This window comes from Jaculus jaculus, chromosome X (genome assembly GCF_020740685.1).
Source record: "Jaculus jaculus isolate mJacJac1 chromosome X, mJacJac1.mat.Y.cur, whole genome shotgun sequence".
NCBI classification, from domain to species: domain Eukaryota; kingdom Metazoa; phylum Chordata; class Mammalia; order Rodentia; family Dipodidae; genus Jaculus; species Jaculus jaculus.
In genome coordinates this window covers 56,107,431-56,135,397 of record NC_059125.1, presented here as the reverse complement: position 1 = coordinate 56,135,397, position 27,967 = coordinate 56,107,431, and the positions used below count along the sequence as shown (strand labels likewise).

At 45.4% G+C, this 27,967-nt stretch overlaps 1 protein-coding gene across 3 annotated transcripts in view; it reads right to left on the bottom strand.

The window, feature by feature from the left end:
- Iqsec2 (IQ motif and Sec7 domain ArfGEF 2) overlaps positions 1-27,967 on the bottom strand; it is a 116,989-nt gene that overhangs the window by 14,799 nt on the left and 74,223 nt on the right. For all 3 annotated transcript variants that reach the window (XM_045140340.1, XM_004661028.2, XM_045140342.1), the window contains 6 exons: positions 11,332-11,593; positions 9,796-10,197; positions 5,505-6,400; positions 3,801-3,962; positions 3,215-3,337; positions 1,687-1,853 (listed from right to left, as the gene is read on the bottom strand). In XM_045140340.1, the coding sequence (XP_044996275.1) occupies positions 1,687-1,853; positions 3,215-3,337; positions 3,801-3,962; positions 5,505-6,400; positions 9,796-10,197; positions 11,332-11,593 (2,012 nt within the window). The remainder of the gene's footprint in view (positions 1-1,686; positions 1,854-3,214; positions 3,338-3,800; positions 3,963-5,504; positions 6,401-9,795; positions 10,198-11,331; positions 11,594-27,967) is intronic.

Here is a 27,967-nt window from a genome sequence, read left to right as displayed (position 1 = left end):
ACGATGCTTTTTTTTGGGGGGGGGTGTATTTGTTTTTCAAGGTAGGGTTTCACTCTACCCCAGGGTGACCTGGAACTCACTCTGTAGTTCCAGGCTAGCTTCAAATTCACAGGGATCCTCCTACCTCTGCCTCCCAAGTGCTGGGATTAAAGGCGTGCACCACCATGCCAGGATAACATACTGCTTTTGTTACCTTAACTGCCACAGAGCTTAAAGCCTTCAACTGTGTAAACCCCGTTAGCAATTTTGTTATGCTTTTGGTTTTTTCCCCCTACAGTTCTATTTCCTTCTTTCATATCTTTTTATAAATATTTATTTCTTTACTTATTTAGTTATTTGAGAGAGAGGGAGAGGAGGAGAGAGAAAGAGAAGGGGGAGGGAGGGAATGAAAGAATTTGCACACCAGGCCTTCTGCTGCTACAAATGAACTCTGGATGTATGCACCACTTTGTGCATCTGGTTTTACATGGGAACTGGGGGAATCTAGGAAGCAAGCACCTTTAGCCACTGATTCATCTCTCCTGCCCCTCTTTCTTTCATTTCTATTGATATAATCTTAACATCTATGCTGTTTTTAATAGGCTGCACTTGGGTGAGAGCCAGGACTATACATCAATATAGCAAACCAGGAAAAAAATATCAACGTGATACCTTTCATCTGGCATTAGAAGCCCTCAGATAGTGGCTCTATCTGACCTTCCCAAGCAACCATATATTTCAATTGTTCTCTAAACAACTTCACGTTTTCCTCCCTCTGGGTCTTTGTTCTTTTTCTGCTAGGTAAGCCCTCCTCTATTTCTCATCTGCCACTTTCAGGGCTTAGCTTAAAATGCAAGCTCTCCAGGAAGTCAATATAAGGTGGGCTCTGGCTCCTTTGAGCTCTGGTTGCCTTTTGACCTGCCTAATATCACTGTTCATTTTCTAACTTACTTGGTTATCTGGCCACTACAAGTCAGCTTCTCCAAGCCAGTTCCTCTTTCAGAGAAAGGACTGCAATAGCACTCCCCTCTATTGTTCTTGGTACTCACCTTAGGGCCTGGTACACATTAAGCACTGTGTCAACTGGCTGGGTGATTGGCTGGCTGAGTGAATAAATGAACACAGGAATAGAGGAAAGGATACCTAAAATAATCAAATGAGTCTTTATGGATGTAAATAAGGAAAAGAATGAAAGAGAATGAGGTACAGATAAAGGGATGACTAAGTGAGTGAAACAGTGTTAAGAACTAGGACTTTTTGTTTTGCTTTGCTTTTTTACAACAGGATCTCACTCCCCGCTGCTTCGGCCTCCCAAGTTTTGGCTAAGACTTTTATCTATAAACATTCACTGCTATAATACTAGGATCTAGAAACCTTATACACAGTAGATGCTCAGTAAATAGTTGGTTTGTGGATGAGTGCATGAGCATACAAAGTTCTTTCCCTTGCAGTGGTAGGAATCAAACCCAGAGCCTTGTACATGCTAGATAAGCACTCTGCCATTGAACTACTTCCCTGGCCTGACAAGCAACTGTTGTAGTGAATAAGTGAATGCCTTGGGGGTATCTGGACATGGAAGAAAACATCAGTGTCACATGTTAATTTCCAAAGACAGCTTGGATATTCCTCATCCTTCCCCACTCCCACCCCACCCACTTTTCCTTCCCAGGTGATGGGCAAGAAAATCAGATAGGAAATTCTAGTCACCTCTCAGGTTCTTAATGAAGTCATCCAGTTTCATCTTGCGTTCAGCCTTGACACTGGGGCTATACATGTCAGTATTGAGGAGGATGATGGCAAAAGCAAGGATGAAGATTGTGTCTGGGTTCCGGAACTGGCGCACAAGGGCAGGGTTACAGACGCAGTACCGCTGACTGCAAGGCAAGAGGGATCAGGTCCATACTGAGGTGCCAGCGATCTATACTTACCCACCATTTCCCCAGGCTACCACCGCTAAACCTTAGTCCCTTATAACATTCTGACCGTTTCCTCCTCAATTTCCTCAAGCCTAGCAATCACAAATCATTATCACTGGGCTGTGGAGATGGCTCAGCAGTCCAAGGCACTTGCCTGCAAAGCCTGACAGCCCAAGTTCAATTCCCCAGTACCCACATAAAGCCAGATGCACAAAGTATAACATATATTTGGAGTTCGTTTGCAGTAACAAGAGGCTCTGGCACACCCATCATCAGTCAGTCTGTCTCCCATAAATAAATAAAGAAGAATCATAATCAGTATCTCCTTAGAGCTTTCCCAGGAGATTTATGTACTTTGTCTCATATAATTCCGCACAACATTGCACGATAGCTATTTTCCCCCTTTTTTGTGGTACTATGGATTGAACTCTGAACCTTGAGTATGCTAAGCATGTGTTCTACCACTGAGTCACACCTCCAGCTCCCAAGATAGTTATTAGCAGTCTCATTTTTCATATGAAATAACTAAGACTCAGAGTGATGAGGTAACTTGCCAGAGATAACAGAGCTGGTAAATGGTAAAGCCAAGATGAAAAACCAGATGTTTTTGACTGCGAAGCAAATTCTTCTCCTATCATGGGAAACAAGTTCTCAGCAACTTCTCCATTTCTCATGTAAATATGCCAAAGAGGTGGAGCAATATTTAGACCCAGTTCTTTCTGCTCTTCAAAGCACTTAGAGCAGAGAATGTATACCACAGTCAGATCTTCTTGAATTCAAATCCCGATTCAACCCCTTACTCACTGCATAACCCTAGGCAAGTTACCTAACATTTTGGACCTTCAGAGTTGTCATCTTCAAAACGAAAATAATGGAAGCATCTGTCTCATAGAATGGTTATGAATAATCAGGAAAATAACCATGTAAATTGCCTAGCTTAGCATCTGATCCCCAGAAAGTGCTCCATCAATGTTAGTTTTTTTCCTTTCCTTTTCTTTTCTTTTCTTTTTTTCCCAGTACTGAGAATGGAAACCAGATACTCATGCATACTAGGCAAGTGCTCTACCACTGAATTCCACCCCCAGATCCATCACTGTTAGCTTTTATTGCTAACATTATTGTCACTGATGCCTATGTCTTAGATGTAAGAGCCAGATACTTTATACTTACTACTATTTTGACTCTTACAACTACCTCTCAAGATAGAATTTATCATTTCTGTTTTATGTAAGACATGTATGAGACTCAGAGAAGTGACTAATGGATAGAGGGTCCCAAAGGTAGAGAATGGCAGCCTCTTAAGCGGGAAGCAGGCACACCTGAAAGCTTCAATGAGTCGCTCCACTTTCTGGGCCTCACCCTGTACTCGGATATGAGATTGGAATTTCCGGAGTGCATCATCTAAATCCATAGAGGAGAAGTCCATCTCATCCACCACGCAGCTGAGGAGCAAAGAAGGGGGAATAGTAGTCTCAATTTCTCCACACAAACTCTGACCCACCCTGACCTGCTCATGTGGCCTAACACCCCCAATGACAGACTTACACAATTGGAACCTGTGGCCCAAACAAGTACATATGAGGGCTGAATGTTGATATTGAACCTGCCTCAGAAAGCTGAGGTAAGACACATGGCCAATAAAGGTGCTTTCCATCAGGGCATTCATTTCAGAGATAGGAAACTAAAGCCCAAAGCAGGCCTTAGGATAAGCATGTCCTGCCCAGAGTCACCCAGAAGACTTTAGCTTGGACCCCTTGGAACAGAAAGATATTGGAGCAAAAGGTCTATTATCTTGACATGAAAAGTTTATCTGAACAAAAAGGGTAGGCTGCCCACTTTTCCCCTCCTCCCTGCCTTCCTTTTCCAGGAATCCCTGGCCCGCCTGCCCCATGTTGGGGTCCTCACTCCAACACATCTCTGTTGAACTGCTTCTGCCGGTTCCCTAGGAATTCCCCTATCATCTGCCGGCTCAGGCCTTTCCGCTCCAGGATGAAGTGAGCCACACCCACAGGAGTGTCTGACAAGAAGCCTCGCTCAATCAAATACTGGATACCCTTCTCTGGCTTCCTGCAGAAAGAAAGAAAAGATAGATGAGATGACTGTCTTATAACTGTGTCCTCTGTCCTACTTCCAGAACTGATTTTTGGACGTACCTAACCATAACTTCAGACAGCCATGGATGGTGGATCTATAATACTGTCTAATTTCTTCATGGCACAGATAAGAAAACTGGTGCCCAAGGAGAGGAAGTCACTTGCCTATTTCAGAGTTTCAAAATTCTAAGGTAACCTCACTCCAACTTCCTCCTTTACTGGTATCATATTAGAGTTGAAAGAAAATAAGTATGTAATGAAAAATCTTGCTCTCTGCCAAGGATTTTGATATTCCTAGCAAGCACCAAGGAGTCCTGAGAGAAAGCCTGATCTCCAGGACAAGGCTGTCTCTCTGAGTTACAGACCCTCAGGTCAGGAAAGAAGTGAAGGGTTACTTTGTTCAGTGTTCCACATCTCATCCAGTCTCTGTGTTTCTACAGGCAAAGTTCCTCCCATGTTTTCAAAAAGCTGAGCTAAAAATCCAGGTTGGAACTATCTCATATACAGAGCCTCAGAATTTTAGGACCCCATGCGGCTAAAATTGGTAAGTCTGGATTTTAGTGCAGGAGTCTCTGACCCATCACTTCCCACTTGTATGATTTTGGACAATCCCCTTTACTTCTCCAGTCCTCAGTTCCTTATCTATAAAAGAGGAACATTACTATCCACCTTACTGAGTTATTGTGAAAATTAAATATAGGTGGCAGTATTTAACAGGCTATAAAGATGTAAGGCATTACATCTAATCTTTTCTAATTAAACCTAGTGCTTTCTAATTGTTTTCTATCAAATGCCAAACCCCCTACCCAATTCCGAAGCACCTATTACAAGGCCAGGCATTTACAATGGGCTCAGTCACAGTTATTAAGTAGTCCAGCACACCACTTTGCCCCCAAGCACCTCAAACACACTCTTCTTATGGGAAGATGGAAAAACTGAAGCCCCCAAAAGACCATGAGTTTCTCGGTGCTATATAATGAGTGGCCAAAGGCAGACTAGGGATCTTGGTCCCTTGTTTCCCAGACTGGGGCTCTTTATACCACAAACTGCCTCCCCTCTGAAAAGTAGATAGACAGAAAAGGCAAGGCTCAGAATCCATCTAGTGGGAACATCTTGCCCAAGTTCACATATCCAGACAGCAGTAGCACTAGGATCTGAACCCAGATGTATTGGGAGCCTTGTTATGCCGCCACAGATTGATTGATTGATTAGTTGGTTGGGGTTTTGAGACAGGGTATCAACTCTGTAGCCTAGGCTGAAATTCACTATGTTGCCCAGGCTGGCTTGAAACTGTGGTGATCCTCCTACCTCAGCCTCTTGATTACAGGTGTGAGCTACCACAGCAAGCTTCTGCCACCCTTTACCAGTTTTCTTCCCTGAGCAGCTGGGAGAAATACCATTCAACCAAATGAGAGGATGACAGAGCCAGGGTCACACTGCTTGGAGCTAGGTACTAAGGACAAAGTGCTTATGCCAAGTAGGAAGGGGTGAGGAGGCTGGAACTGAGGGCACATACTTATTGAAGAGGTTGAGGCCAATTCTGTAATGTCGCCTTTGTACCACATCGTTGTTGAAGGCTGGTGAGTCCCAGCTATGCCTTGTCTCGCGCTGGTAAGTCTGCTTACACAGGCCAGTGGCTGGAGGCTCCCTCAGGCTGTCCCGAGAAGAGGAGCCAGAACTGCAGTTTATGGTTTCATTGGAATTGCTGGAGCTCTCAAGGCTCTCGTTGTCTCCACCATCAGAGTTCTCTCCTGCTGCCTCACACTTCCCCAACCTCCGACCCCCAGCCACACCACTTGGGCCAGTGCTACTATTGGGAGCTGGTAGCAAGGGCCCTGGTGGGGCTGGAGCTGGGCCCTCAGGGGCTGGGTAGTGATGGTGTGGAATTGGGGCTCTGCTTGGTGGCCCCTTGTGCTTCAGGGTCCCATGGGGGCTGCAGCCATCAGCCTCATACACAAGCTGGCGGTGCACAGAGCCGCGATCTGAGCGGTCACTCAGGTCTACAGAACTGTCACTAGGAGGCTCAATGGTAAGCAGGGGAAGGTGAGCAGCTCTCAGCCGGAAATCCCGGCATTCCAAGCACCCAGGACCCCTGCGAGTGCCTTCCTCACGGCTACCATCTTCCCGGGTCCCTGGTGGCACTGGTGGAGGAACTGGTGGGAGAGGGGCAGGTGCCCAGAACTCAGGCCGGCCCTGGGGTGGGGGCTCAGTGCTGGGCAGTCGCTCAGGGGATGGTGGGGGAACTGGGTCATCCAAGAAGAGGGGAAGGTCACTGAAGGATGTAGCTGAGCTGTCTTCTTGCTGTTCCTTTGATTCCCGCTTCTCCAGTTGGGCTGACCCTGGCTCCTCAGTCATAGGCCCTGATGGGTGACAGTTCAGGGCTTCATCAATGGATTCAGCCAGAGACTTTACCTGCACACCAGAGGAGGGGAAGAGAGAAAGGGAGACAAAGAAAGATGAAAGAAAGGATGGTAAAAGAGTAGGAAGAAAGGAAGAAGGGGGAGAAAAGCTAGAGAAGTCTTGGTGGATCAGCAAAGAAAGGAGACTCTCCTCTCAACCCAACATGGTCTTTATGTTTTATAAAATAAGTTCCAAGAGTCATTATGAGCTCACAGAAACTGGAACATTCTGATCTCTCCCTCATGTCCATATAGACACACCCAAATCAAATACTACCTGCTCTTTGATTCTTCTTATATTCTTGACTCTACCACCCCACCTCCCCCCCACTCCAAACACACAGGGAAACCAAAATCCAGTTCCCCAAGCACTCTGCATGAATCTGTCTTGGGAATTCCATAATATTTACTCTTGAGAATCTGGACCATGCCTGGCAACTCTGCCTCTCTATAGTATCTAGCTTCCAAACTTGTCTCTATGATCTCTGCCTCCTAGCATTCATGATCTTGTGCATCTGCTTCTATATGGGTACTGAGGAATTGAATCCAAGCCAGAATGCTTTGCAAGCAAGCACCTTTAACCACTGAGCAATCTTCCAGACCCTACCATTCATAATCTTGAAACCACATTGTACCAGAGTTGGTCTGTGTGTCCCACAGCATATGGTAGAAATAAAGGTATGTCACTTATGAAATTAGGTCATCAAATACTGCAGTTCTATATGCAGTGGTCTCTTTGGCTTATATACTCTTAGACTGAGGGAAGACACACTGAGGAATCTTAAGGGAGAGGCCCATGTGGTGAAGAACTGTCAACAAAGGAGTTTACTAAGTTTGGAAGCAGATCTTTCAGCCCCGGTCCACTCTTCAGAGATTATAGTCCTATGCTATAGCTTGACTGCAATCTCCTGAGAGCTTCCTGGCTCTCAGAAACTTCATGAAGTAATGAATGTTTGTTGATATGCATGGTGGTGCATACTTGTAATCCCAGCACTCTGGAGGCAGAAGGACCTAGAATTCAAGGCCAGCCTGGGCTATACAGTGAGTTCACAGCCAGCCTCGGATGCACACAAAAAAGATAAAAATGTTTATTGTTTAAGCTCAGTGTCTAAGGTCAGTTTTGAGCTACTAAATTTGGGGGTAGTTTGTTATGCAGCAATAGAAAAGTAATACGTTTCCTCATCAGACTTTGGTGTCACTGAGAGCTGAGACCAGGCCTATTTCCTCTATCACTCCCAACAGATGGTGAGCCCCTATATTCCCTATTCTTTTCTTGAGGGATAACATGCTTGACAATACATTGCTTGATACAGAAGAGAAGTTTAATTAAATCTTTGGCCTACAAATGAATAAATGGATGATATAGATCTTCTCATTAATACTTCTTTTCTTCACTCCAACTTCTTACTAGCTCTAAAGAAGCAAGCCCAGGCCAATGGTAGGGCCAGATCACAGAATTTAGGACACATTGATTTGTTCTCTTATAAAGGGTCATTCATTCATTCATTCATCTAGCAATTTCTACCAGGTACCTCCTTAGTTTTAAGGAAAAAAATCTAACATGTACTCGTAGCAACTACTATGTATTAGGTGCTTTCATATATGTTAGTAAATTGAACTTAATCCTAAAAGAGCTCTGAAACAGCTCTAAAAATATTTCTTGGGAGCTGGGCGTGGTGGCGCATGCCTTTAATCCCAGCACTTGGGAGGCAGAGGTAGGAGGATTGCCATGAGTTTGAGGCCACCCTGAGACTCCATAGTGAATTCCAGGTCAGCCTGGGCTAGAGTGAGACCCTACCTCGAAAAATCAAAAAACCAAAAAAAAAAATATTTCTTGGGGTGGAGAGATGGCTTAGCAGTTAAGGCACTTGCCTGTGAAGCCAAAGGACCCAGGTTCAATTCTCCAGGTCCCATGTAAGCCAGATGCACAAGGTGGCACGTGTACCTGGAGTTTTATTTATTTATTTTTCAGTGGGTAGAGGCCCTGGTGTGCCCATTCTCTCTCTCTCTGTCTCAAATACTTTTTAAAAAAAGAACCACACTTAAAAAATATTTCTCTTTAACGGGCATGGTGGTGCACGCCTTTAATCCCAGCACTGGGGAGGCAGAGGTAAGAGGGTCACTGTGAGTTCAAGGCCACCCTGAGAATGCAGTGAATTTCAGGTCAGCCTGAGCTACAGTGAGACCTTACCTAGAAAAACCAAAAAAAAAAAAAAAAAAAAGTGTGTGTGTGTGTGTGTGTGTGTGTGTGTGTGTGTGTGTGTGTATTTCTCTTCCTTTTGCTGATCATGTATCAATGATATTAAACTATTTGTCCAAGGTCACACAGATATGAAATGACAGTTGGGTTTTCCATCTGGACAGCTATGCTAACATAGCCTAAGCCTAGAATGTTCTCCTATCCCACACATCTTGGTACATTCCCATCATTCCGTGTTTTTGCTGGTGCAGTCAATGCCTGGGTAAGTAATGCCCCCCTAAAACATCTCTCACTAGCTAAGTCTCAGTCTGGTAAGGCCATTTTCCAATGCTGTTTTCTCCAAAAGCATTCTTTAGTGCTCTCAGAATCCTCTCTCCTGGTTCTAAGCACATTCTATTTTAGAAGATAATAATGCACACATATGTCTGCTATTTCCTACCAGATTGGGAGATTCTTGAGAACACAGACCAATGCCTCTGCCTCAGTCTCCTATGGAAAATGGGGATGATAATCTTTACCTTACAAATCTCTTGTGAAGCATATAGAGCACCTGACACCCAGATCAATAACCTGTTAGTTAAGACTCTGACAATAGATCAAGTTCCAAAAAATGAGAACCTTAATTTTCTTATTCTATATACTCACATTTTATTTTTTATTATTATTATTATTTTGGTTTTTTTTTTTGAGGTAGGGTCTCACTCTAGCCCAGGTTGACGTGGAATTCACTATGTAGTCTCAAGCTGGCCTCGAACTCATGGTGATACTACTACCTCTGCCTCTTGAGTGCTGGGATTCAAGGCATGCACCACCACACCCGGCTTCCACATTTTAATCTGCATATTTTAGCAATGTACTTTTTTCTCCCACAGTGCTAGGGATGGAACCCAGGACTTTGCACATGCTATGTAAGTGCTCTAATACTGAGCTATGTATCTGCCCTTGGTTTGGTTTCCTGAGAAAGTCTTGCTATGTATCCCAGGTTGGCCTTGAACTCACAATCCCCTTACAGTTGAACACTACCACACTTCACTGTAATTTTTCTTGTCTTAGCAATTATTTCTCATAGCTCTCATAGACCCAATTCAAATTGTAGCTATTTAATTCTCAACGGTATGACTTCTTTCAGTTTGGAATATAAGTAAAAGGAAATCAAAGCAGCCAGAACCTGAGGATAAGGGGGAAAATCCCTTTTCAGGGCTCCTGACCTGTTTGGAGAAGGAGTCCTCAAGCTCTGTGATGTCATTAGAAAACTCTCCAGATGTGGTGACGGAGCTTCCACCACCATCAATGCCCCCACCACAGGAGCCTCCATAGGGAAGCCCCCGTTCAAGCCGGTGGCTGCGGGCACCAGCCATGGCACCCTCGTCCAGTGAAGCAGGCTTGCCCTCGAAGTATGCAGGGTTCTGTGCCTTCTCATACTCCTCAAAGGAGAATTGCATCCGCATGTTGGACAGGATGATGCGGCGGGACATGCGGCTCTCTGAAGCTGAGCTGCGCAGCCGCTCAAAGTTCTTATTCATGCGGTACTGGCGGAAGGCTGTCTGGATGGTCCTGGCAGCCCTGCGGCTCAGGAAGGAGCCCCCATACTTCCTCTCCAGCATTTCCACCTGGCAGAGGAACAAGTTCAGAAATTTGCCAGAGCCTCATGGCCCTGACCCTCAATCATACCCCACTCAAGTCACAACTAACTGTAGGCAGTCACCCAGACGTGCCAAGCTATGTGTTCAGTGTTATCTTATCACTTGAATCTCAGGTAACATTGGCCACATTTGATTAGACTAGGTTGTGGGCTTTTAAATTATTTATTTATTTGTTTATTTATTTGAGAGAGAGAGAAGCAGAAAGAGAGAGAGAGAGAATGAGAGAGAGAGAGAGAGTGGGCATACCAGAGCCTTCAGCCACTGCAAACAAACTCCAGACACATGTGTCACCTTGTGCATCTGGCTTACGTGGGTCCTGGGAAATCGAACCTAGGTCCTCTGGCTTCACAGACAAGTGCCTTAACCACTAAGCCATCTCTCCAGCCCAGTTGTGGGCTTTTAAAAAAATAAGAAGTATACATTTATATGATTCCCAAAATAAGAAAAAGAAAGTATTGTATACGTTCATTACTTAAAAACAGGAAAAAACTCAGAGAAGCCAAAAAAAAAAAAAAAGGAAAAAGTAAACAAAGAGCAAGATGTTGAAGGAAAGGAAGAAAAAACGAATGAGAAGAAGAGAGAAAAGTGCAGAAGGAAAGAAGGAAGAGATGGGGGGAAGGAGGTGGGAAGGAAGGTTAGGTTGACCTAAAATCCAAACAACTAGGCATAGTTGCAATTATCATTTTGGTATTTGTCCTTCCAGCTTCCTGTTTGCCTAAATGTAGTATTTTGTCCTTCCATTCCATTTGGGAGGGCTAAACAATAATGTTGAATCCTACCGTAACAGTGTCAAGTTATGTGTGTGCTTCCTCCATTATACTGCATGTCTTTGAAGACTGGACATAGGTCTCATTCATCATTATGTCCCTAGGACCCAGGATATGGAGTGTAACCATATTTGCTGAGTGAATAAGGGATTCAGTAGAGTACAGTGGATGTGTGAGTCCCCTGTACAGTGAAGGGTCCTGGAATCAGTCTGTTCCAACTCCAACCACACTGTCCTTCCTGGATACCACCCTCAAATGCCACATCCAAGCCCCTCCTTTGGCTCTCTCTTGTGCCCTGTTCCCACTCGCAACCAGAGAGCCTTCTCTTCTGCACCTTCTTATCCTGCAGGTCTGTAGATAGTTCGTAGCTGTCTGACAGGGCCTTGGATCGCTTTATCTCCTCCTCTTCCTGCTTCCTCAAGGCGACACTGGCTGGCTGGAGTCGTGCTCGCTGAGCCCAGGGAAGGCCCACCCCAGCAGGGGGGCCTCCCATGTGGCTGCTGGTGGGGGGCAGCTGGCTCAGCCGGTAGGGGGGTTGGCTCCCAGGACTATCAACCGCTGTACTCAGGTCACTGCCTGGGGCATCACCCTCCACACTGTGGGGATGAGATAAGATGAACGAGGATGTGGCAACAGGAAAGAAGCCTGCTGGGCCCAACTGAGTGCCCCCAACCCTACCCTCTCCAGATTCCTCATGTATCTAGGACTTACTTCCAGCTGTCTCCTCACTGCCTGTAGTCTCTTCATTTCAAACCCCTTTGCTTTCATAGCCCTGTCCTCATTCCTTTTCAGATCCTCCCCTTTGGTGCTTTATCTTCACCAATTCCATCATCCATCCTGAGACACCTTTTCCTCAAGTCTGTTCTCCCGGTCTTACCTCTCACTACCTTACTTACCCCTAGTCTCCTCCCACTCCTGCTCCCCAGCACTCCCAGCCTCACCCCCTCCTTCACAAGATGGCCTAGTTGCCCCCTCCCCAAACATCTTCCTCTCCCAGCTCTCTCCCCTGATGCCGCTTCCTCCCACCCACCCCCAACCCATCATGCTGAACACAGTGATTCCTCTCCCAGTGCCATTCCCAGAACCACCAAGATCACTTTCCATAGAACACCACCCACTCCCAGACCAGTCCCCTAATGCCCACCCAGGCTCTCCCTCCCCCACCCAGCCCTTCCCCTGTGCCCTGCCCCTGCCCTTAGCAGCCTGGAGTCCGGGCCTGGCCAGTTCCCAGGGTTTCCAGGTGGCGGAGGCGGCTGCTGCTGCTGCTGCTGCGGCTGCTGCTGCTGCTGCTCCTGCTGCTGCTGGTGAGAGGGCAGGGCGAAGGCACAGGCTGGGCCACAGTGGGAAGCGCCTCCCATCCAGCATCCTCACAGGTAATGAGCTGCCCTGCGGGGAAGCTTCCTTTTTCTCCTCATGGCCTCCTCTGCTCAGCTGGGGGAGGAGGGCAGCGGGGTCTCAAGTGGAATAATGACAGGAGCTGGTCCCCAGGTCTTGCCTGCCCAGGTTACCTAGAGCTGTTGTTCTGCCAGACCTGCTCCCACAGTGCCATGGCAACCAGGCTGCCAGGAAACCCAGGTGGCAACAGAACCCCGGAGTATGATGAGGAGGCACAGAGGTTGGGAGAACCAAGAGGGCTGAGGAGGGGAAGAGCAGATAGGTGAGGTATGGAGGAGGTTGTGGGGGAAGGGGTGTGGCTAGGACTGAAAAGAATTGCCTGGATTTTTTTGGAGGGGTAGGAGGTAGCATAAGGCTGGAGGGGGTCTCTTGGCAGTGAAATGGTTAAATAGCCACTCTCCAGGCCCTATTGGCAGAGGCCAGTGCACAGGGCAGAGGCAAGCTGGAGTGGGTGGAGAAAGTTCTCTATCCAGCACAGGAATTTGGGGCCTGCCAGCAAAGCACTCTGTGCTGGGGGCTAGGGAAGGCTTCAATGGAGCTGGGCTCCACCGCGGCTGGGGAGCTGGGCTCCATTATGGCTGGGAACTTTCACCCACTGATCACCCTCATCCTCCCTCAACCCTCCCAAGTGTTAGTTAGAAAGAAGACTGGAAGACTGTTCTCCACCCTAAATTTTCTCATCCTGTGCCTCAGGAGTCTCTGATGCCACCCTCCACAGGTTAGATCCAGCCCAGCACAACATCAAAGCCAGTCCTTCAGGACTGCATGATCCTGACAACAAACTTTTCAAACCCATCAACACACAGCTCAAAACCAGCTTTGATCAACAGCCCCCACTGCCCACAACAGACTCCACTTCCTCATTCTGGCATTGGAGGTTTCTCCCAAGTACAATAGACAATGCTTCTAGAGCATAGTACATTTAGATACCATTTTTACCACTTCTCACTTAATAACTTGGTTGACCTTCCAAACAACCTTATGAGGTAGGTGTTGTTACTTATCTTCATTTTACACAGAAAGAAACTGAAGACCTGAGAGGTTAAGTAACATACTTATAGTCACACAGCTACCAATGATAAAAGCAGGATTCAAATCCAGGCAGTATGACTTCACAGCCCCCACACTCAGACATTAAGCCACCAGCCCCATTCTCCATGTACTCTGGCTCGGATCCTGTTTCTTCCAAATGTTCCTCAGTTCCTCTCCACCCAAACTGCTCACATACTACCTTTCACATACAATGCTATCCCAACCGACATCTCTGTCAGCAGCTTCTGAAAAAAATTCTCCACATGCTAGTTCTGGTTCAGATGCAAGTCATATGCCACTAAGATGCTCTCTTAAACCCTGCCACCAACCAGAAAGTAGTACTGATCCTGTTCAGAGCTCTCACACTCAGTGCATGGCTGTCCTTTTTATGGTACAGATTAACTAGGCAAAGCGTGGCAGCTCTTTGTGTGCATGACTCCCAGAATCCCACCACAGAAAGAGAATCTGGTAATCTAGCTGGCTGACACAGAGCACGGGGCCTAGACTAAAAGTAGGTGGTCAATAAAAGTTTCTGGCATGGGGGACTCAGTTAATATTCTCAATGGCTGCTCTGATAAAACTATCACTTGAACTCATACCTCCAGTCTCCTCTGCCAAGCTGTTCTCCATTCTGTGGCCAGAGAGACTCTCAAAAATATAAAATTTCCCAGTTTTCTTTCTTATGAAAATCCTTCCACAGGTCCCCATAACTCATTCAATAAGCAACTGAAATGCCTTCTATGTACCAGGCACCATGCTAGAAATACGACAGCAAAAAAATGCCTAAGAATTTTCCTTCAGGGAGATAACATTGTAGTGTGGGAGATAGAGTATAAAGAAACAAATATATCATTTCATGTATTGTGTGTGTGTGTGTGTTGTTGGGATGGAACTCAGGGCCTTGTGCATGCTAGGCAAGTGCTTTTACCACTGAGTTATATCCCCAGTCAAAGGTGATACTTTATATGCAGTGGTCAGCAAGGCCTTTATGAGGGAATGACATAGAAGCTGAACCCTGATAGAAGAGAGGTAGTGAGCTGGGTGTGTGTGTCTCTGAGGCAAAGAATCACAGCTAGTGCAAAGGCCTTCAGATAGAATTGTCTAACATGTTTGAGGATCAGTGAAGAGGGCAGTGTAGCCAGAACTAAGTGAACAGGGGAAAGCAATAAGAGGTAAAATCAGACAAGTAATGAGGCCAAATCACAAAGCACACTGAGCCCACCAGAAAAACTTTGGCTTTTGGTCTACAGAATTGAGAAGAAGAGGGATGTAACCAACTTATCATCTATAGGTAAATAGGCCAGCTTCCAGCTTCCTCATCTGGCCTGAACCCTGACCTACTGCCCCAAGCTGGCTATCTCCTGTTTACACTTCAATATCACTTCAGGGGTGCCCTTTCACGCCTGCCTGCCTCTTTCATACCATCTGACTTACAGGCCTCTCCTTTGTGCTACTGTAGGTTCTGAAGTCATCTCTATGCCCAGAGCCAGGTTAATTAACTTACTGGGTCCTTGCAACTCACTGAGGCAGGCACTGTTAAGCCCATTTTATATTGAGGACAGTGAAGCACTGAGAGGTAATGTAAACTTACTCAAGGTCACATGGCTATTAAGTGAGGAAGCCAGGATGCAGACTCAGAGCCCAGGCTCTCCCCTACTTCCAACCCTATGCTGCCTCGGGCCCTCTACTCTTTGGCAATTCCTCTCTTGAGAGCTCAGTTTGATTTTGGTTACAAAAGGAACAGTGGCAGGGATTTCAGGGTGGCAGCATAGCCTTCCATGAGAAGGCAAAAAAAATAAAAAAGAAGAATGATTGAGGGGTTGCTTGTGACATCATATACACTGCTGAAGCACCGGGAGTGGTAGGCGTGAAATCCCCCAAGTCAGAGTCCCCCCAAAATCTGTAACTCATCTGGACATGGAGAATCTAGAGAATCTTTTCTCTGTGTCTTTCTTTATCTCATACACACACATTCATACATGCACAGGTAAAAACCATAGACACATCCAAAAGCTAACAAACTTAGAAACAAAAATATATATCCACAGGCACATGGAAATCAACATGAATACATGTAGATATACACAAACATGCTCATGTGCACTGTCTGTTTGACTATTTAATGAGGATATGAGAACAGACCCTTTGCAGAGGGGGAAATTAAGCTGTTATATAAATAACCACATTATAAAGCAGAAAGTTATCCGTGCTGAGGAAACAGAGGAAGTACTGGAGAGAGACACAGAGAGAAAGATGGGAAGGGAGAGAGATGATTCTTGAGATTCCTTCTGCTTGGGGGTGGCTGAGCAGAGGAAGTACTGGGGGGAAGAGAGAGAAAGAGAGAGAGAGAGAGATTCCTTCTGCTTGGGGGTGGCTGAGCAGAATAAAAATAAACTCTCACTTACTGCGCACCTGCCCTGTGTCAGGCATTTTCCACACATGATTTAATCTGCATGGCAAACGTGAAGGGAGAATTATGATCCCTATTTTACGGAGGAAGAAAAGGGGATCTGAGACAGAAAGTGACCGCCAAAGGTCTCAGAGCTAGCAAGTGATAGAATGGGGATTCAGACCCAAGGTCTGTGTTGGCTCTCCTGCTGATTTGAAGGCTTCCTGAGAGAGGAAGCTTATATGGACTGCTTCTTGCCTAGGAGGAGCTGGGAACAACGAGAGCGAGGGACTCCTTCAGCAAAAGCTCTAAAGTGGGGCAAAAAGCAGGATGGGATGATCTATAAGGATCTGGGGCTGGCTTGTTCCTGGCAGGAGTGGGACCCTGACCCTCCCAGGATGCTGCTCCTAATTGGAGGTCTTCTCTCTCCTCTTCCCTTTATTGGCACTGTCCAGAGTCAGGCATCCAGCAGGGAATGGGATCAGGATGTAGTTGCCATGGAAATGAATGGGGGCTGTTGCCACGGATACCATAAGATAAGGAAGCAAGGGATGCCCAGGACTATCCCCATGACAACTTGGGTTGGAAGGGGAGAGGACTGGAAGTAAGAGACAGGAAAACAAAACAAGGCAGATATAAAACAAGGAGGTCAGTGCACCTAGAGGGTCCAGAGACTGGGCTCTGGAAGAAGACTGAGCAAGGAGATGGGAGCCAGCAGAGAGTGGCAGGGGAGGGAAGACAAGGGACAACAGCCACCTCTTTCTCCTCTACCAGTTTTTTGTGCAAACTGTTTTCAGTGCTCAATCCCAGTGCTACAGGGATTCCAATCCTGAGCCCAGCCTGGATTTACACAGGGGCTAACAGAGGGAAAGGAAGCCAGGTAAAAGCTGAGTCTGTAGATAATAGGAAAATAGGCTCTCGGAGCCCACAGACCTGGGTTGTAAGCCTGGCTCTGCTTCTTTATAGCCCTAAAACTAGTAGTCATTTATTGAGTGCCTCTTTTTGTTAAAACTATTTTTTTTTGTTTATTTGAGAGAAAGAGGCAGAGAGAGAGAGAGAGAGAGAGAGAGAGAGAGAGAGAGAGAGAGAGAATGGGCACGCCAGGGCCTCCGGCCACTGCAAACGAACTCCAGACACGTGCGCCCCCTTGTGCATCTGGCTAACGTGGGTCCTGGAGCATCAAACCGGGATCCTTTGGCTTTGCAGGCAAATGCCTTAACCGCTAAGCCATCTCTCCAGCCCGAGTGCCTCTAAAAAAAATTGTATGTGTGTGTCTATGGGTGCTCCAGGGTCTCTTACAGCTCAATGCAAATGAACACCAAATGTATGTGCCACTTTTTGTGTCTGGCTTTATATGGGTGTTCAGGAATTGAATCCAGTCCACAAACTTTGCAAGCAAGTGTGTTTAACCACTGAGCCATATTTCCAGCTCCAGTGCCTTCTTTCTGCTATGCCTAGCAATTGTGCAAAGCCCAGGGTTTAAAAAATATTATTTATTTATTTATTTGAGAGAGAAAGAGGCAGATATAACAAGAAAGAATGGGCATGCCAGGGCCTCCTGCCACTGTAAACAAATTCCAGACACATGTGCCACCATGAGCTTTGGCTTATGTGGGTCCTGGGGAGTCAAACCTAGTTCCTTAGGCTTTGCAGGCAAGTGCCTTAACCGCTAAACCATCTCTCCAGCCCCCCAAAGCCAGTTTTGTTTTTTCTGAAGGATATATAACGCAGTTGGGAAACTAAGGTACAGAGAGATGAATTCAGTTGCTCAAAGTCTCAGAACCTAGCAGTAGTGGGGCCAGGATTTAATGGAAAGTGTACCTGAACCCATGGGGCTGGAAGTGTTGCTCAGTGCTACAGGGCTTGCTTATCATGCTCAAGGGTCCAGGTTCAATCCCCAGCAACATGCCCCCCCAAAAAAAAAAAAATTAAAGTGTATCCGAACACCAAGTTCATGTTGTTTCCACTGCCTTCCATAGGAGAGTCCTTGCATTCTCCACCTCTTCCATTCTTTCCCATAGTGGCACACAAGGGACCAGACATTGAGTAAGTCCTTGTGGAGTAATGAGTGAGGAAGCCACTCATGAGGGGAGTAGGAAAAATTGGAGTTAAATGGGAGAAGGTTCTGGCTTTAAGAACAGTGACTCATAGATTTGGTTGACCTAAGTGAGAAGATCCACAGAGCTGGGATGGACTTTACAAACCAGCATTAAGAACCATTCAATCCCACAGATTCAAGTGAAGCTCAGGCAGTGAAAGTGACTTTCTCTTGGTCCACAGGATAAAAATCCCCCACCTCCTAGACTAGGGTTCCACTTTGAGCTGCAGAAGACCCACATATACATTTATTACCTCCCATCCTGTGCCATATGCTCCAGATGTAGGAGACAGCAGGCAACTTGCAGTTCCTCAACTCTAACAAGCTCATCACCTTTCTAGCCTGTGTTCTTAGGCTTTTTTGTTGTTGTTGTTCTTCCCAGAATGTCGATTCTCCCTTTCACCCCTGTACTTAACTGGCCCAGGTGAGCTCATCTTCAACTTGCAGTACCCTGAGCAGGCAAGTCCCCCATCCAAATTAGTTCCTACTCACTCCCACCCTTCTAAAACCCAACAAGGTCAGCTACTACCTCCTCTGTGTCTCATATACACTCACTCCATAGTGGCCCCTACTACCAAACTTGTGATTCTCTCTTAAAGTGTCCATATCCCAAGCCAGGCGTGGTGGCGCATGCCTTTAATGCCAGCACTCGGGAGGCAGAGGTAGGAGGATTGCCGTGAGTTCGAGGCCACCCTGAGATTCCATAGTGAATTCTAGGTCTGCCTGGGCTAGAGTGAGACTTTACCTCAAAAAGCAAAAAAAAAAAAAAAGTGTCCATATCCCATTCTTGGAACCCATACCTGTTTCCCAAGGGTAGTACCAAGTATGATTCACTTCTGTTGAGTCACCATGCAGGTCAAGGCCTATTATACATCTGCTGTTCAGCAACCACCTTGGCCTCTAAGATCACAGAAGTCAATGTGTCCATACATGTGTGACCACTTTCATGAAAACTGTCATTTTAAAAGCCATAGCCCCACATATTTAGAAGCCACCCATTCTCAGCCTTATGATGACATCCACCAGATACATGCATAAAGACTGCAAGGTTCAGAATTTCAGCACCTCACACAAGGACCTCACATTATCAGAATCCTCCATGCCCAGTCTCATATAGTCATATTCCTTCAGATACCCAGCAGCTTTCACAGCCTCTCGCTACTCTTGAGAACTGTGCAACCTAACACAAGGACATACACATGGATGTACAGACACATGTAGACATATTTCTCTCACAACACATATAAGCCTGATCCCTTCTTACAGCACAGACCTTCTGCTAAATACAGCCAATTCAGTTGCCTACATATGAGTTTCCACTCCCAAAGCTTCTAGGATGACCACACCTGCCCTTGATTTGCCCTGTCCCTTCATTTAGTTGACCCCTTCTCATTTCTTTCTACCATCACTCAAATGAAAGGTAGAATGATCCCCTTCTCCCAGACACAGGTCACCTAGATTCAAATAACCTGAAGAGCCAGTTACATCACTCACTATTTCCCAACTTGATCTTGGAACCCTTGACATGGCTTTGTCCACAGGGTGCCTATCTCTTACAATGCCATTCCACCCCTTTCCATTGAATCTAACCTTTGCCAGTCTTTAAGGCCCAACTCTTGCTCTTGTGTTCGCAAGATTTCCTGAATCCCACCCTTCCCCAGGCACCTTGTCATTTCCTAACACAGACACATCATGGACGGTGGGAGCCTACAAATCCATAAAGGCCACTGTCTTTTCCCCTGGTGGCACCCTCTAAGAAGCCTTAGCTTATAGCCAGGTGTAGAGAACATCTGCTGTCACCTGGGGGAAATAGCTTCCTCTCATATTCAGAAATTCCCAAAGTTGTAGAACAAGAACCTTAAAAGTACAAGATCAAGGAATCTCAACATCACAGAACATTAAATCCACATATGTCATCAGAAATTTAAATGGTAGCATTATGAAATCTTAAAATTATAGGAGTGGAGAATCCAAACATAACAACATTATAGAAATAGAAATCACAGTGTATTTGTCTCAGGATCATACCTTAAATGTATAAAATCATAACTTCTTAAAATGGTAGCATCTCAAACTTGTCAGAGCTGGAAGACCTCTGGAGGTCTTGGTCAAACCACTTTCCCCATTTTCCAGATGTGGGAACTATGTCTCACAGAGGTCAAAGGCCATGTTTAAGGTTGGCCAGTTGAGGGTGCCTTAGGCTAGTGAGCTGAAGAAGGTAACAGGTGTGCCCATGCTGAGAGCCATTCATACATTTATTTATTGAAGGCCATGGGTGTTGACAATACCACAGATTAAGTAATACTGTCTCCCAGCCCATTACCAGCTCTGTATAGGAAAAAAGACAAAGTCCTGGAAGGGGTAAAGACAGGGGAGTGGGGTAGGGTGGAACATACATCAGACAGAGAGAAGAGATCAGCTTTTATTGATGGAAATTCCTTTGTACACAGCAACACACATGCTAAACGGCCTTCTCCTGATCATATTTACAGAGCACTATGGGCATAATGGGGGCCTTTAAGCAGCCAAGGAAATGGCAGTGATGGCCACAGCAAGGGAATGAATGATGGGGGAACTAGGCAGGCTGGGTTCCTGCCAACCCCTCCACCCGGCATCTGATCCTCTGAGCCCTAGGCACCCTGCATCTCTGTTTGTGCTCACAGAGGACAGAGGTAGGTCCTCAGGATGGATTTGGAGACCTCTCAAGGAGTAGCAGGCTCCAGGGTGCCTGGGAAGTGGGAATGTGAGTGCAGGAGGGTCTGGGTTCCAAGCTCCAAACTGTTTCTCCCACATTTTAATCAGACCTAGGGCTCCAAGCTCTTTTTAATTTGGGGGCTGGAGCCCAAAGGAAACAGAAGTGGGGGAGTTGGGAATTCCAAAAAGAAAGTCAAGGAGGAAGGAGCATGATGCTTGCCCATCTGGTTCCTGAAGCAGGGGAGAGTTTCCCATGGGGGATCCGCAGGGGCTGGGGTGGGGGCTGGTTAAGGCTTTTGCTTCTGCATAGAAAATGGCCCTTGTCCTCTCAGTTACCGAGAGGAGGGACTGCTGCACTCGGAGGCTGGACAGCAGAACTGGTGAGCGTCTTCCTCTTCCTCTTCCTCAGTCTCCTCCTCCTCCTCTTCCCTGGGGCCAGGAAGGGCAGGGTAGAGGCCACAGGTGGGGGTGACAGAGAGAGGTAGAGGCATTAGTTTGCAGAGCAGGGGAGATACATGAAGGGCCAGAACTGGGAGGTAGGGCAATAATAGGTATCCATATAGGGAGGCCAGTGTGACATATTATTCAGGGCCACATCCAATTCATTCTCCAAAGAGTCGATTGCTGATCCCCTCCTGGAACAGCCTAGACTCAGTCCTAAGGTCACCCTCGGAGTATAGAAACACCATTTCTGACAAGTACCTAACCTTCATTATAATAGAAACACAGCCTGCTCTATGCTGGAACTTTGTATATTTCTTCTCATCTAATCCCTGCAACAACTTTGCAAAGTAGCATTTTAGAGATGAGGGAAATTAAAGCTGAGATCACACAGCTGGACAAGTGTGATACAGTTGGGACTTGAATCCAGAATTCTTAGATATTCAGGTCTCAGATTCAATCCTATCAGGTTCTCTGGGTAAACTTAGCAATATGTCCAGAAATTTATCTTGGACTTACAGGGCAAAGATTTGTATTCCCTTAAGACTTAAGGTCAGAAAAACAAGAAAATGCTTAGAAATAGAGTATGAATCGTCCACAGCGTTGGAAGCAAAAAAACCTTGGTTCAAGGGCTGGAGGTGTAGCTCAGTGGTAAAGTGTTTGTCCTATCATATGCAAGGTCCTGGGTTCCACCCCAGTACCAGAAAGAAAGGAGAGGAAAAAAAAAGGAAAGAAAAAAAGGACAAACAGAGGAAAAGAAAAAGGGAAAGAAGGAAAGAAAAAGAAAGGCAAGGCAAGGCAGACATGACCCAAATCTTAGGTCTATAAGTGCTTTTATGTTATGTACCCTCAGACATTTTATTGAAACTGTGTCCTCATCTGTAAAATGGGGCTTATGTTACTAACACCCAAACCTATTACAAGGTCTAGAACATTTGTCAAATGCCTGGCAAACAATGGCAATAAGAATGTGGCGAGAATTTTTGTTAACTACTTCTAAATAGAGTCTCATTACCAAGGTAGCTGTCTACCCACATAGAAGCAGCCACTCCAGGGAGGAAGAGTCACTGGAGGAAAAAGCACCTGTCCCCAGGGTACTTCTGAGCAGTACCAGGGGCCAGGCTACACATGACAGTCACTGGAGTGTGGCTACAGTTTCATGGGGTGAATGAATAGACATTAGAGCTAAGAGGGAGCAGCTGCCTTAAAAGTGAAAAGATGGATCTCCTGGGGACAGCCAAGGGAATGACAACATCCCATTCCCAAACATCTCAGCTCTGAGGAGGCAGGTAGTATGGAATTCATGAAACAAGAGGATTGAGAAGAGATGAGGAGGAAAACCAACAGGTAGGGGAAGGTACTATGGTCCATCCAACAGACAAACACATGCATGAGCATGCATGTGTGCGCACACACATGCAAACACACACACACACACACACACACACACACACACACACACACACACACACAATCTTCAACTCAGATCTCCCTCTGACACACTGTTTCACCCTCTCACTGAGTCAACAAAAATCCCATGAAATAGGGCTCAAGTAATCTCCCATTCCTGATCTGTAGAACAAGATAAAAATTCCAGGGCTGGAGAGATGGCTTAGCAGTTAAAGCACTTGCCTGCAAAGTCTAAGGCCCCAGGTTTGATTCCCCAGTACCCATGCAAGTCAGATGCACAAGGTGGCACATGCGTCTGGAGGTTTTTGCAGTGGCTAGAGGCCCTGATGTGCCCTTTTTTTTTCTCTCTCTCTCTGCTTCTTTCTTCCTCTCTCTCTCAAATAAATAAAATATTTTTAAATTTTCTACAACCTCCATGCTGTCATGAGGAACAAATGACATCCCAGTCCCATTATCCTTGCTTACCCAGGACAGATTCCAATTACTTCTCTCTCTGACATTGTAGTCATTTCCTACTTAACCTTCTTTTTTTATTAATTAGTTTTGTACTCAGCAAATATAATCAGTTTGGTACCATTATTAGGCTCATCTGTGACTGACCCCCTCCCCTTGGCCCCTCCTTGTTGAGGTATATGGGTCATGCATTGTGGAGTTAGCCCACAGTTATGGGTACGATAAATGTCTCTGCATATCATGACCCAACACTACTTAACCTTCTTAAAGTACATCTTTAGGCACCACTCTCTTCTTCTGAGATACCCATCTTGGCTCTCCACTATATGCTAGATAAAGTTAAGCCTCCAAGTTGGCATTCAAGACTCCCCGATCATAAGTTTCACCTGGCTTTTCCTGTCAGATAAAGTCAAACAGGCCCGAGTTTCAATACTAGCCCGCCAACTACTAGTTGGGTGAACTGAGATCCATCTCTACACTCCTTTGGGAATCATTTTCCTTATCTGCAAAATGAGGATATACCAATCCTGCAAGACAGAATTAATTCAAGCATGCTAAAGCACCCATCACAGGAGATGTCTGGTGCTTAACACATGGTAACTATTATTATGATTGCCATTATTGATGGCACCAGCATTGTCTTACTCATTTCCCTGCCTTCATCCAACTAGCTGGTTCCTTCCTCCATCACATGCCCAGCCTTTTCATACCTCTATACCTTTGCTGATTTTATTTCCTGACTGAAGTTCACAACCCTCCTCAAATGATGTTTCCTAAAGTAAGTCTTCCCTGACTCCCAGCCATAAGTATCCTGTCCTTCCTCCAGACTCCAGTATCCCTGTGCTTGGTCAGAGCTTTGCATTAGTTCATTTGAACTTTCCTGAGGCATGTCTCTATATCACCACCACCATTACTGTTTTCAGTCTTTGAAAGAAAGGCTGCCTCTATACTATTTAAGGCCAGTTTCCACCTGGGCCGTGGGGCCCATTCCTGCTCCCTCCTCCACAATTATCATTCATTCTACCTCCTAGATTCTCAACCTCTCCCTCTCTGTTGCCTTCTTCCTATCATTTATAGAAGCTCAAGTCTCTCCCATCTGGGAATTAAAACCCCCTATCTTCCCCCACATCCTCCTCTGTCCCTCTCTCCTCTTCACAGCTAAGCTTCTTGAGATATTTGTCTACACTGGCCATCTCCACTTGGGTACCTCCCACGAGCTCTTCAACCCACTGCAATCTGCCTCATGCACTCACCACCACTGCAGAGAAAATGTTCTTGCTGGTGGCTCAGGCTCTCCTAATGGTTTAAGCCAATAAATAAACCCTGGACCTATTTCTCCTAGACACAATGTTAAGAATGTTGATGAGGTCTTTCTCTGTGAACCTATTCACTGTTAGTTTTTCTTCTGTTTCTCTGATCCCATTCCCTACCCCATACCTCTTCCTCTGCCCATTCTTATGTGTCAGTACCCCTTCCCTAGTTCTTCTCTTGTCTGCTTCTCTTTCATCCCACTCTTCTTCGGTGATGTCATTCCGTTTCATAACTTCAGGTGTCACTCTCCAGCAAAGGTTTCTCTTCTGTGTCTCAGGCCCATCAAGCCTAATGCCTGTGGGCCAGCTCCAATAGCATGGCCCTGTGTGGTGGTTTGAATGTAAATCTATGTTCCCCATAGCCTGAGGTAATTTTGATTAAGCTTGCAACTTGAGTTTTCAGTAAGGAGAGCCTTGCTGGGGAAGAGTGGTGTAACTGGGAGTGGATCTTGTAGTCCACTCATAAGGTATATAAGGGGCCTGTTTAAGCTTTGGCTATACATGTTTTCTGGCTGTTTGGTGATGTCTCTCTGATATGATCTATGGAGAGAAACAGCTTCTTCTGCCATTGATGGTACTTCCCTGGATTCTGTAGGCCTGAAATAAACCCTTTCCTCCCATAAGCTGCTTCTGGTCAGATGTTTGCCTCAGCAATGAAAAGTAACTGCAATACCCTGATACAACTCAGACTGCCTGAAAGGCCTCTCCCTCACTCTTACTACTGCAAACCTGACTTTCTGCATTTTCTACCTTTGTGAAAGATATTGCCATATATACAATTACTGGACATCAAAATACACCTGGAAGTTACCCTACATTCTTCCTGTTTTCTTAGAAAATCGGTCATTGAACCCCACTCATTCTGCTCCTCAAATAAGTCTAACATTTTGTACATAATCTTCTACTTCTTTTGCCCTTCACTCAACATTTTTCAAATCATACTGACCTTTCTTGCTGTTCCTTGAACACACCAAGTACACTATTGCCCTGGAACCTCAGCACTTCATGTTCCTTCTACTGGAATATTATCCCCCAAATAAGTACATGGCTCATGGTCTTAGCCCCTTCAAGTCTCTGCTTAAATGTCTCAACATTAAAGAAGACCTATGCCAATATCTTCTACCCCATCTTCCTTCATCACATTCATTTATGTCAGACATATACTATATACTAATCACTTGCCTCACGTACTGTAAGATCATCAATGCAGGCATCTGTCTTACTCGGCACTACATCTCTCATGTCCAGCACAGGGCTTGGCCCTTAATAAACATTCATGGAATCAATGTATTAATTGCCAGCCTCAAATACTTCTACTTACTGTAAACTCCGTCCTCTATCATGCTCCATCCCTCATTATGCCCTAAGTCTTTGACTCTGGTCCTTTCCTCTGCCCAACCACTCCTCAGTTCTTCTCTTCTCTACCCCCCCAGCTACTTCCTTAGCTTCTTGGTTCTCAGTGCTCTAATCTCCTCCCTAATCTCCCTTCCTACTAAAATGCTAATTTAATTAAGATATTTTTCCTACTCAAGAACTCATCATGGCTTCTCACCTATCTACCCAAATGGAAAAAGAAAAATAACAAGCTTATCCTTCCCCAGAAAGCTGCCTGAAGCATGTCTAACCTCTGTCCCTCTAATATTTCCATTTGCCTTTTTCTTACTTTCAACCTCTGTGAATGCTCTCAGAGCATCCTTTACCCTTCATCTTTAAGCTCTTGAAATCTTCACAGACCTTGAATAACTAGCTCAAATGCTACTTCCTTTAAGAAACTTTGCCTGACTCACAACCCAGAAGTAATCTTTCCTCAAAATCCACAGGAAAATAAGTGTTTCTGTTGTTACCTGGTATCTCTGAGAGCCAGAAGTAGCATGGAAGTGAATCATTATGTGCAAGACCAAGGACTTTGGACGCTGGGTGAACATTAATGGAGGTCCGTGGTTCCTCTTGCCTTGTTACCCTGGACTCATGCCCCTCTGGCCTTCTATTAATGTTTACTCATTCCTGCCCCTCTTTTCCTCTCACCTTCTCTATCTATAACAGTTTATGTCACCTAATAGTTAGAAGCTATCTTATCAATGCATTTTAAAGGATTTGGATTTCATACTTTGAAATTAAAGTACCTCTAAATGAATGGTGCCATCTAAGTGATGCAACATAGTAAGTGGCCTTGTTTGAATTTACCACTTCTATGCCACTATCTCAAATTTAGGCTTTCTACTAGTCTCTGGGCATACAAGCTAAGTTTTTTTTAAATATATTTTTTATTTATTTGAGACAGAGAAAGAGGCAAAGAAAGAGAGAGGGAAAGAATGGGCATAGCAAGGCCTCCAGCCACTGCAAATGATCTCCAGATGCGTGCACTCCCTTGTGCATCTATCTTACATGGGTCCTGGAAAGTTGAACCAGGATCCTTTGGCTTTGCAGGCAAACACCTTAACTGCTAAGCCATTTCTCCAGCCCCCTAAGTTGTTTCTTGAGATGAGGTCTCATGTAACCCAGGTTGATCTTGAACTCACTATATGGTTTTGAGCCCCTGATCCTTTTGCTTCAACCTCCCAAGTGCTGGGATTATAGGTATGTGCTATCATGCCCCAGCTATAGTCAAATTTTTCATAGTAACTCCTAGTATATATTTCTATTTTTTACATTTTTTTAAATTTTTTTGAGGTAGGGTCTCATTCTAGTCCAGGTTGACCTCAAACTCACAGCAACCCTATTACCTCTGCCTCCAAAGTGCTGGGATTAAAAGTGTGCATCACCATACCTGGCTGTATACTTCTAAAACAAAAATTTTACTGAATTATTCTCCCATTAGTTCTTTCACATGACAATTACCAAAAATTTTGGTTCTCAATCTGTCTCAGGTAAACACAAATTCTTTTATGCATTTAATGAAAGTCATGAACTATCTCAGGCCTCTACAGAAAATATGTTCATAAGTATACACATCTATCATTTTGCATGCAGTTTCAGGAAGGGCGCAGGCTTCATGAACCTCACTTGGGATCCATGCACTCCAACTTAAGAACCTTATGCTCTATCCAATAGCATCCAGGTTCTTTTGCATAGGCCACATTTTACTCATGTGTTTCTGAATAACTCTTACTTATCCTTTAAATTTTCACTCTCTGAAAGTATCATCCCTGCTGGCTAGCTTTCACAGTGCCAGAAGGTGCGATGCAGGCTGCTGGGGAGAAAAGTCTTATCCAGCTGCGGACCCTGTGTGCTGTACAACTGACCTGCCAGGTAAGATGTACACTGGTACATGACTGGTGTGAGGTAAACCAACCTATTTCTGGTTAGATGTGAGGCCCAGTCCACAGGAAGAAATTCATCCCTGGTACTGTAAACCTTATCAAAAGCCCATGGCTAGGGAGGCTATAGGCTCTAGGGGGGAACTTCCTGTTGTCATGATAAATGGACAAGTTGTTAAACAGCCTACTAAGTATTTGTATTTATACCAATATATTAGTGTTGATCCCAGCCTTGATCATAGATAATTCTTTTTGTAGTGGGCAGAGGTTAACACAGAGAAATATGGCAAATAAAAGTGCTGAGAATTCAGGGTCTAATGAGGAAGAGGTGGTGGAAAGAATGTAAGAGCCAAAGGAAAGGTAGGACTCCTTACAACGTGCTCCTCCAGACACAAAATGGCCTGGATATCCATGACCTCACCGTGCCTGACACTACCTACACAAGACCATCATAATAGGAAGAAAAGATCATGACATCAAAATAAAAGAGA